Genomic DNA, 10,850 nt, shown 5'->3' on the forward strand with positions numbered 1-10,850 from the left:
CCTGAACCCACTAGAATTTGAATACCCCAACACAAAAACAGAGGATGCAATCTCACAGGCTCTCCACTCCACACTGGACCACTTGGACAATGGTCAAGAGTCAAGAGTGTTTTATTGTAATATCACATGCGTTCATATCATCGGTGCCCCGCTCCCTGCCATGGCTGTCCTTCACCGCACACGGTGTCCGAGACGGGCTGGCAAAATCATTAAGGACACCTCACACCCCAACCATGGACTGTTTGCCCTCCTCCCATCAGGGAGGCAGTACAGGTGCCTCAGGTCTCGCACCAGCAGGCTAAAGAACAGCTTCTTCCAAAACATCATTACCCTGCTGAACTCACAGGCCTGGCGCTAGCCACCCCCCCCCCCCCCCCCTTCTCATCGTTTATATAATTTATAGTTAAGCTCTTATTCACCAGAATATAGCACGTCAATCTTTTGCAACTTAACAACTATCTGTATATATGTATATGCCTATGTACATACACCAATATATCCTAATTTGTATATATTGTCTTAACCAGCACTTTACTACTCTGCACTCTGGTTAGATGCAAAACTGCATTTCGTTGTACCTGTACTTGTACTATGTGCAATGACAATAAAGTTGAATCTAATCTAATCTAATTGACAGCTCCGTGTTCAACAGCACCATCCCCTCCAAACTGGTTACCAAGCTTTATCTCTGTGCATCCCTCTGCAAATGGTTCCTCGACTTACTCATCAACAGATCACAATCTGTATGAATTGGTAGCAATTATCCTCCTCGATAACCATCAGCACAGGGTGTTCAACCCCCTGCTCTACACTATATTCATGACAGTGTAGCCGGATACAATTCCATCTTCAAATTCACCGATAACACCACTGTTGTTGGACGAAATACAAATGATGGTGAGTCGGAGTATAGGAGATTGATTAACTGACTGAATGGTGCTAGAACAATAACATTGCTCTCAATGTCAGTAAAACCAAGGAACTTATTGTTGACTTTGGAAGAGGAACGCCAAGGATCCACAAACCTTCAAATGCCATGGGATGCATATCTCTGAAGATCTGTCCTGGACCCAGCACAATGATGCAATCATAAAGGATGCCCATCAACACCTCTACTTCCCCAGAAGTTTAAGGAGATTGGGTGTTAGTGAAGACTCTCTTGAACGTGTGCAGCAGAGAGCATATTGAATGGGTGCATCACGGCCTGGTTTGGCAACTCGAACACCAGGGCAAGGTGGCAAAGTAAATCCAATATCACTTTTTTAATTGGAGGCAGAGGGTGATTGTGGAGAGTTGCTTATGTGAATGGAAGCCTGTGACTGATGGTGCATCCCTGGAAATGGTACTGGGAGCCTAATATGAGGGTTCAAATGCAGGGACCCTAAATATTAGTAAGTTTGCAGATTACATGAAAATTGGTAGTGTTAATAATGAAAAGAATAGTTTTAAACTACTGGATAATAGTGATATGGGCAGGGGAATGAAAGGTGAAATTTTATAAAACAAAACGAACTGCAGATGCTAGAAATTTGAGCAAAACAAAGTGCTGGAGGAACTCAGCAGGTCAGGTAGCATTTGTAGAGAGAATGGACAGACAACGTTTTGGTTTGAGCCTGTCAGACTTATGGAGTAGGGGAGAGAAAGCTGGAAAAAGAGGTGGGGCAGGGTAACGCCTGGTAAGTAATAGGTGAATACATGCGAGTGGGGTTTGATTGGCAGATGGGTGGAGTAAGTGACAAAGGCGAGAGGTGAAAAGGAGACAAAAGGGTGTCAGATAAAGAGAGAAGATACAAGACACAAGATACATTTATTTGTCACGTGTACCAATTGGTACAGTGAAATGTGTGGTCGCCATACAGCCATACAAATAATAAAGAGCACATAACACGATAGGCTTTAACATCCCCACACAGCGTCCCCACACAGCGGGATCAAAGTTCCCACTGTGAGGGAAGGCTCCAGAATTCAGTCATCCTCCTCTGTTGTCCTCCCGTGGTCGGAGGGGTCCCGAACCCGCGCTGTCGCCGCTATGGGCGGCCCGATGTTCAGACTCGCTCGCCGGGGTGACGTAGGGACTGGAGGACGTCCTCCGCGGCTTGGGCATCCTAGTCGGTCACCTCCTACCGAAGTCCGCGGCTCCTGAAGTCCACAGGCCGCTCCGGGCAGAGATGCAATGCTGGCAGCCCTCGGCAAAGGGCCCCAGGACTCTGCGATGTTAAAGTCAGCGCCAGCCGCGCTGGGAGCTCTCCAAATCCCAGCTCCGATGTTGAAACATAGAAAATAGGTGCAGGAGTAGGCCATTCAGCCCTTCGTGCCTGCACCGCCATTCAATATGATCATGGCTGATCATCCAACTCAGTATCCTGTACCTGCCTTCTCTCCATACCCCCTGATCCCTTTAGCCACAAGGGCCACATCTAACGCCGTCTTAAATATAGCCAATGAACTGGCCTCAACTACATTCTGTGGCAGAGAATTCCAGAGATTCACCTCTCTCTGTGTAAAAAATGTTTTTCGCATCTCAGTCCTAAAAGATTTTCCCTTTATCCTTAAACTGTGACCCCTTGTTCTGGACTTCCCCAACATCGGGAACAATCTTCCTGCGTCTAGCCTGTCCAACCCCTTAAGAATTTTGTACGTTTCTATAAGTCTCAATCTTCTAAATTCTAGCGAGTACAAGCCGAGTCTATCCAGTCTTTCTTCATATGAAAGTTCTGACATCCCAGGAATCAGTCTGGTGAACCTTCTCTGTACTCCCTCTATGACAAGAATGTCCTTCCTCACATTAGGAGACCAAAACTGTACGCAATACTCCAGGTGTGGTCTCACCAAGACATTGTACAACTGCAGTAGAACCTCCCTGCTCCTATACTCAAATCCTTTTGCTATGAATGCTAACATACCATTCGCTTTCTTAACTGCCTGCTGCACCTGCATGCCTACTTTCAATGACTGGTGTACCATGACACCCAGGTCTCGTTGCATCTCCCCTTTTCCTAATCGGCCACCATTCAGATAATAGTCTACTTTCCTGTTTTGCCACCAAAGTGGATAACTTCACATTTATCCACAATATACTGCATCTGCCATGCATTTGCCCACTCACCCAGCCTCCTAGCATCCTTCTCACAGCTAACACTGCCCCCCAGCTTCGTGTCATCCGCAAACTTGGAGATGTTGCATTCAATTCCCTCGTCCAAATCATTAATATATATTGTAAATAGCTGGGGTCCCAGCACTGAGCCTTGCGGTACCCCACTAGTCACTGCCTGCCATTCTGAAAAGGACCCGTTGACTCCTACTCTTTGCTTCCTGTCTACAAGCCAGTTCTCTATCCACATCATTACTGAACCCCCAATACCATGTGCTTTAAGTTTGTATACTAATCTCTTATGTGGGACGTTGTCGAAAGTCTTCTGAAAGTCCAGATATAACACATCCACTGGTTCTCCCTTATCCACTCTACTAGTTACATCCTCGAAACATTCTGATTCGTCAGACATGATTTACCTGTCATAAATCCATGCTGACTTTGTCCAATGATTTCACCACTTTCCAATTGTGCTGCTATCCCATCTTTAATAACTGACTCTAGCAGTTTCCACACTACCGATGTTAGACTAACTGGTCTGTAATTCCCCGTTTTCTCTCTCCCTCCCTTTTTAAAAAGTGGGGTTACATTAGCTACCCTCCAATCCTCAGGAACTACTCCAGAATCAGCGGCCCAGCGCTCCGGAGCCCCAAACGGCGATCCCAGGTAAGCATCCGCCCGCTCTGCGATGTATCCAGCGCTGCGCCGCCACCACTGAAGCTCTGGTCCGGGTCCCCAGCAGGAAAGGCCACTCCAATCCAGATGGTAGGTCACGAGGAGGGGGGCGAGGACGTGACTCGGAAGGTAGTCGCATCCTCGCCAGGAGGCGACTGGGAAATGGTTTCCCCCTTACCCTACCCCCTCCCTCACATAGAAAAACTAAATATACTAAAGAAACATACTTTAAAACTAACTAAAAATAACAAATTAAACATTTTAAAAAGAGAAAAACGAACAGACTGCAGGAAGAGGCTGCCTTCAATGCGGCACCCCTAGCGAGAAGAGGAGTGAAATGTAAAGCCTCACTGTATGGAGGCTTTACACTTCACTCATCCAATAGATACAGAGGTTGTTGGGGTGAAAGGTGAGGACCAGGGGAACTCTATTCTTGTTCCATTTGGAGGAGGAGTAGGAAGAGCAGAATTGTGAGACACAGAGGGGACGTGGGTGAGAGCTCATCCCACAACTGCAAGGCGAAACCACATTTATTGAAGAAAGGCAACATCTCACATGTCCTAGAAGCAAAAGTCCCATCAGACGCAATGGTGACGGAGAAATTAGTAGGAAGGGATGGCTTATTTGCAAGAAGCAGGATGGGAGGTGTATAGGAAGGAACTGCAGATGCTAGTTTAAACCAAAGATAGACACAAAATCCTGGAGTAACTCAGCGGGACAGGCAGCATCACTGGATAGAAGGAATGGGAGACGTTTCGGGTCAAGATTATTTTTCACATTCTGAAGAAGGGTCTCGACTCGAAACGTCACCCATTCCTTCTATCCAGAGATGCTGCCTGTCCCGCTGAGTTAATCCAGTATTTCGCGTCTATCTCTGGGAGGAGGTGTAGTCAAGTTATTTTGGAATGAACAGGAGTATTCATAGTTTTAACAATTTTTTTTAACTGCAAACTAAACGTATAATCTCATATAAATTCTAGCACAAAGACTATCTATTTAGGATGGACAAGTTGGACCAAAGGGCTTGTTTCCATGACTCCACAGGGAATTCTGTTATAATGCAATAGTTGCGTTATGGCTACAATGGTTAAGTTTATTTTTATTACTGCAAACTAAATATACTGAAGATTGTATGTTACGTTGTTTAATAGAATATAATTGCATAAATGTCAACAGGAGCGATTGCTTGTCAATTTCGGTGGCCACCCACAGTAATAAGAACAGCAGTATTCTGAAGAAAAAATGGTGTTGGATAACTGCAAGAAGGATATGTGGAATAATTTTCCCCCCTTATACTGTTTAAATCCATGACAGGTTTTTGTTTCCAAATTAACTTTTAAATGGTTCACTTATTCCCAGTCGCATTATAACCAATTAGGCCCGACTAATGCAAATTACGTTCCTTAATTCATAACCTCGCATTCTATTCAACACATATTATGGAAACACACATTATAGGAAAACTACCTGTGTTTCCACTTTCATATTATCTCCTACTCCACTGCCTCTGCCCTACTTTTGTCACTTCCAGATTTCACTGCTCTACTGGTTTTCTGGCCAGCCATCCATCCTTACATTCTAAAACATTAGCTCATCAGCTCACTAAAAAGCATCTTTCCATATCCTATTGGACACAAAGTTGCACTTAATCATCACCCATCTTTGTTCACCTATATTAGCTCATGGTATTTCAACAATTTCTATTGATCTGTTTGAATCTTTCATGACCCCACAGTTTCACTCTTGCCACTTGCTCACACTGCTCTCTGTACTGACTGCATCATTGTGTATTCACTATATCTTAATGTCTAAAATTACTTCCTAGAACTTTCTGCCATTTTATCCTCCGATGAAATACATCTGAAAACCCAATTTGTGATCACCGTTCTGGACATCTGCTCTGAAATCTACTTATGTAACCCAATATTGACACCAAACTAAAGATGTTAAAAAAAAGCAAGTTGCCTTTGTTATCAGTCTAAAATGAAATGGTGTGTAGGAAAGAACTGCAGACGCTGGTTTAAATCAAAGATAGACACAAAATGCTGGAGTAACTCAGCGGGACAGGCAGCATCATTGAAGAGAAGGAATGGGTAACGTGTCGGGTTGAGAAACTTCTTCAGACGTCCGACAGAAATGAAACAGTACACTTTCATAAATTTGACTAAAATTAGCAAAAATTTGCATTTCAGGAATGCGCTGTAGAGGAGTTAAGTTTATAAAGCCTTTCTGGCAATTGTAAAGTAGCTCTCAATGCATTGATAATAAAATAAAGCATTGTTTACCCATAGTGGTAACTTGCAATGGTCACATCTGCCTTCCTTTTGTGCTCCCTGCCCAGTTGATTTTGTTCTGGACAAATCATGCACTGAAATCAAATAATTGTAAAAAAGGTTATGTGCAACCTTCACACGAGAACCACAAAGTTACATTTAATCAAAAATAAACAATTTCCAAAAAATTCAAGTGCAGGGAATAGGCTTTCAAAAGTACTCACGTTTTTAATATTTTTTTCTTCAGCCAAGATATATTACATATCTAACAAAAGCATATAATTCCACCACATGCCAAATGATGTATTCAAAAAACTAAGTTGCAGTAAAAGACCACATCTTAAATAATGTGTAAGAAAGAACTGCAGATGCTGGTTTAAATCGAAGGTAGACACAAAATGCTGGAGTAACTCAGTGGGACAGGCAGCATCTCTGGAGAGAAGGAATGGGTGATGTTTCGGGTCTAGCCCCTTCTTCAGACATCGCCCATTCCTCTCTCCAGAGATGCTGCCTGTCCCGCTGAGTTACTCCAGCATTTTGTGTCTACATCTTAAATAATGCTTGCCAATGTAGAAATTGCTATAAAACATCCAGAACTTCTTATAATTGATTTTCTTATATAGTACAAAAGCTTATCTTGAAGTTAAATGGAATATTCAGGATGCAGACAGACGAGCTGAGTTTCACACTGTTCCTTATCAGTGCCAAGAAATATGTTTTATTCTGTGGAGCAAAGACAGTAATTTAGTCCTCACAGTGGTTAACTGGTGGTTCAGTCTGAAATTTATAATTAGTTGAGGAGCCAGGTGGGAATGAAATAGAGCTTGGGATTACACAAGTGCATGTTGAAACTGTTGTGTTTTCAGATGAGGTTGTGGGGGCTTCTAAAAGGTAGGAAGATGTGGGAGAAACTTACTATTTCTCCTTGGATGACAGCAATAATGCTGCATGGATGAGAAGTGAAACTATTGCAGGTAATCTTGTGTTGGTAAGAGTGGAAGAAGAATGTGCTTCAATTCCATTGGCCAATAGAAGCGATGATTAAAGGAATGGTATTGTCAAACATCACCAATTTCACCATTGTTCAAGAACTTATTGTGATTTTAATTGAAGCTACCTTGTGCTACAAGAATACCCAATACTCTTGGGAAAATAATATATCAAGAGTAGGAGCTACCTCACAGAATAAAAATAAAGAAAACTATTTAGGCAGCCTGATTTCAGAATAGACAAGAATGAATTTACATATTTTTGATCGAAAGGTGATGTTTTTCAACATGGTGACGTTAGTATCAATGGGGATCTAAATAGATTACAGGATCCATGCACATGCAGATTACCAATAAAGAAGTAGTTACAAAAACATCAAAATAACTGATGGAATATTAGCTTTAAATAGAGGTCTAAAATATAAAGCAGTGAACATCAGGCAATCTCTAGCTTGCACGATTTTTCTACTTAGAGCATATCGCAACTATCTCAGAGAATTCTAACATTTTTCAATCAGAAACTAAGTTATTTCACAAGCCAAGAGTGCGAAAAGATATGGAGTGAAGGTAGATGGGACTAGTTTAACTTGACATCATTACTGGCACAGACATAAAGTGAGCAGATGATGTTAAGATGCAGAATAGCCATAAGCTTGAGGGACTATTGTGTCATTAATGAGCTCATGGCTTTTATATGGTACTAGACCAATTCGGACCTGTTCGCTCCTTTTGGTTCATTTGCTCCTTTTACCCCATACCCGACCTATCCACTCATGCATAGCCCCCAACTGACAGGCGCGTCTAGAGAGGGAGAGGGAGTAGCGAGAGAAGGGGCAGAGACACAAAGAGAGGGGCAGAGAGAGAGAGGAAGAGAGAGGGAGCGAGAAAGGCAGAGATAGAGAGAGGCAGGGAGAGAGAGAGAGGCAGGGAGAGAGAGAGAGGCAGGGAGAGAGAGAGAGGCAGGGAGAGAGAGAGGCAGGGAGAGAGAGAGGCAGGGAGAGAGAGAGAGGCAGGGAGCGAGAGGCAGGGAGAGAGAGAGATGGGCAGAGAGAGAGAGAGATGGGCAGAGAGAGAGATGGGCAGAGAGAGATGGGGGGCAGAGAGAGAGGGGGGCAGAGAGAGAGGGGGGGAAGAGAGAGAGGGGGGCAGAGAGAGGGGGGCAGAGAGAGGGGGACAGAGAGAGGGAGACAGAGAGAGAGGGGAGAGGGGTAGGAGGGAAGAGGAGAAGGGGAGACGCGATGGGGGTGGAGAGGAGATGGGGGGGAGAGGTGAAGGGGGGGAGAGGAGAAGGTAGGGAAGGAGGAGGAGGGGAAGGAGAGGAGGAGGGGAGCGGGGAGTAGGCAACGGTGCACGCGTCAACCAAAAGACTGCGTGCTCAGCGGCTTCAATCCAGAGCCCGGCGGGCAGGGCGGCTGGGCTGTGGGCGGGGCGGCCAGCCGAGTGCGAGCCGACTACGAGCGGGCAGGGCCACGGCGGGCGGGCGGCGACCAAATGACTGCGAGTTGGGGGGGGGGGGGCCTGACGTAACCCACAGCGAGATTATACACACACACAAACCCACACACATCCAAGATCAAAGTTTTATAAGTATAGAGATGACAGTCTAAGGGAGGGACGAAGCCTTCCATGCACTTGAGATGATACTTGGTCATCTCTAAAATAGAAGACATAAAAATGTGAGCAGGTCAAGCTCTGGGGAAGCAATGGACAGATGTTTCAGGTCAGGACCCTGCTTCAGACTGATTTCGACCCTAAACATTATTGTCTATTGATTGTTATTGCAATCAATAACCTACGCACTTCGGTTACGGTTATGAATGTCTTAAATTAAAACTCGCCAGTTCAAAACTTTAAAAACTCCGACATGACGCAACTTCAGTATTTGGGTCCCAAGAACCGTTTGCAAATCAGAAATCTAATTGCGAACCAAGTTCCCACCCAGCAAATGCCTGGAGCCCTGCAGCAACTGTCAAATATCCCGCTGGTTTCCCAAACATTCACTCTGATGGGCGACTGGCAGTGGAATGGTTAAAATGTAAAATACCATGATTAAATGGCAAACTTGATGGAATGGCTCAATTCTGCACCTATAACATATGAACATGTTAGGGCATAGTTTTAAGGTGAGGGGCATTTAGAACGGAGACGAGTAGACACTTTTTCTCACAGAGAGTGGTGAGTGTGGAATTCTCTGCCTCAGTGGAGGCAGGTTCTCTAGATGTTTTCAAGAGAGAGCTAGATAGGGTTCTTAAAAATAGCGCGTCAGGGGATATTGGGAGAAGGCAGGAACGGGGTACTGATTGGGGACGATTAGCCATGATCACATTGAATGGCGGTGCTAACTCGAAGGGCCAAATGGCCTACTCCTGCACCTATTGTCTATTGTCAAAGTGTAAATAAAGATGTGTGAAGCAAGCCCTTTTTAAAGAGGAGAATGAAGACTGCCTGGAAGAGGCTGCCATGGCAGTGGTGGAGGCATATACGATAGTGGCGTTTAAGAGGCTTTTAAATGACACATGAATATACAGGGCTGGAGGAATATTAATCACATGCAGGCACAGGAGACTAGTTTAACTTGGCCTCATGTACTGCATAGACATTGCGGGACAAAGGCCCTGTTACTGTACTGTATGTTCCATCGCAGCAGTTTGATAGCAAAGTGATGTATGAAATCCACCCCAAACGCTCGGGTTGTCCATAACTCGGGCATTTGCAAGCTAATGACAACCTGTAGAGACTAAGGAACGACAGATATTGGAATCTTGAATATGCGAGACACACACCATCTGCGATGGGAATGGATTAGTGATGTTTCATAGAAAATAGAAACATAGAAAATAGGTGCAGGAGGAGGCCATTCGGCCCTTCGAGCCAGCACCGCCAGTTTCAGGCCAGTATCCTTCCAGTCTGCAACATAATATCCATAGAAGTCCCAGCCCAAAACGTCGCATGTGCATTCTCTGCCCGGAAGCTGCCTGACCCGATGACTTCCACCAGCATGTTATATTTTACTAGAGAACCTGTACTTGTACATTTCATTGCACCCCCTGGAAACCATTCACCGGGATCCTGTTCGATGTTTAACGTTGCACCAAAGTTATGGAAGTCCTAACACAAATCGAAACACAGGTGAAGAATGTTCATTCACCTCGTGAAGATGCTCCTGCTGACACATCGGGTGCCAGTATTTTACACGGTCGTCTGTTGGCCGGCAAAGCGGGCGGGATGTAAACAGAGTCGTCCGCCCGACGTGGAGCGAGAACTTGGCGCAGATTCTCCCCCGAAGTCGGGGCTCTGTCCGAGGTCCGAAGAGGGGAGAGGTGGTCGATCTCCCGCACTGAGGGCTCCATTTGCCCTCGGCAGCTGCCACCACCTCCTGGGCGACAAAGAGTAGCACCAACCAACCAGCCGTGTCTCGCCGCCTTCTTCCCGCTCCTCAAAGTTTATTTAAACCACGACACTTTCCAAACGATTAGCGTCCAGAAACATATTTTCTCCAGCGGGGTGAAAGTAAAAGGTCGATGCTTGTTTGGAGGAGGAAGCGGTCCACTCAGCTTTGGACTTCGCTTGCTTTGCTAGCTACCGACTGCCGGCTGTGAGTCCCCGCCGCGCGCGCACGCTCCCGCGCCCAACGGTCAACCCGCTGGGTCGCGCGCACTCCGGTCAGTCCGCGCTCTCTGCCCCGGCGCGCGCCCAACCCAACCGTCGGCCGTCTGCAGCGCGCGCGCGCTCCAGGGGATGTTTCCCGGGCAACTCGGGGCGCCGCCTCACCTCGGCGGACCGCTGGGAACTGGAGTGTGTTAGAAGCCGGTGTCTGATTTT

General features: G+C 45.6%; 1 protein-coding gene across 5 annotated transcripts in view; it reads right to left on the bottom strand.

The window, feature by feature from the left end:
* Positions 1-10,712, bottom strand: part of kiaa0586 (KIAA0586 ortholog) — a 371,111-nt gene extending 360,399 nt beyond the window's left edge. For 4 of the 5 annotated variants that reach the window (XM_033027180.1, XM_033027181.1, XM_033027182.1 and 1 more), the window contains exons 1-2: positions 10,177-10,712; positions 6,052-6,134 (exon numbers count right to left, since the gene is read on the bottom strand). In XM_033027180.1, the coding sequence (XP_032883071.1) occupies positions 6,052-6,134; positions 10,177-10,378 (285 nt within the window). In that variant the 5' untranslated portion in view covers positions 10,379-10,712. The remainder of the gene's footprint in view (positions 1-6,051; positions 6,135-10,176) is intronic. The other variant, XM_033027183.1, reaches the window with a different exon arrangement.
* Positions 10,713-10,850: the final 138 nt, after the last annotated feature.

This window comes from Amblyraja radiata, chromosome 9 (assembly GCF_010909765.2).
Source record: "Amblyraja radiata isolate CabotCenter1 chromosome 9, sAmbRad1.1.pri, whole genome shotgun sequence".
In the NCBI taxonomy this organism is placed as follows: domain Eukaryota; kingdom Metazoa; phylum Chordata; class Chondrichthyes; order Rajiformes; family Rajidae; genus Amblyraja; species Amblyraja radiata.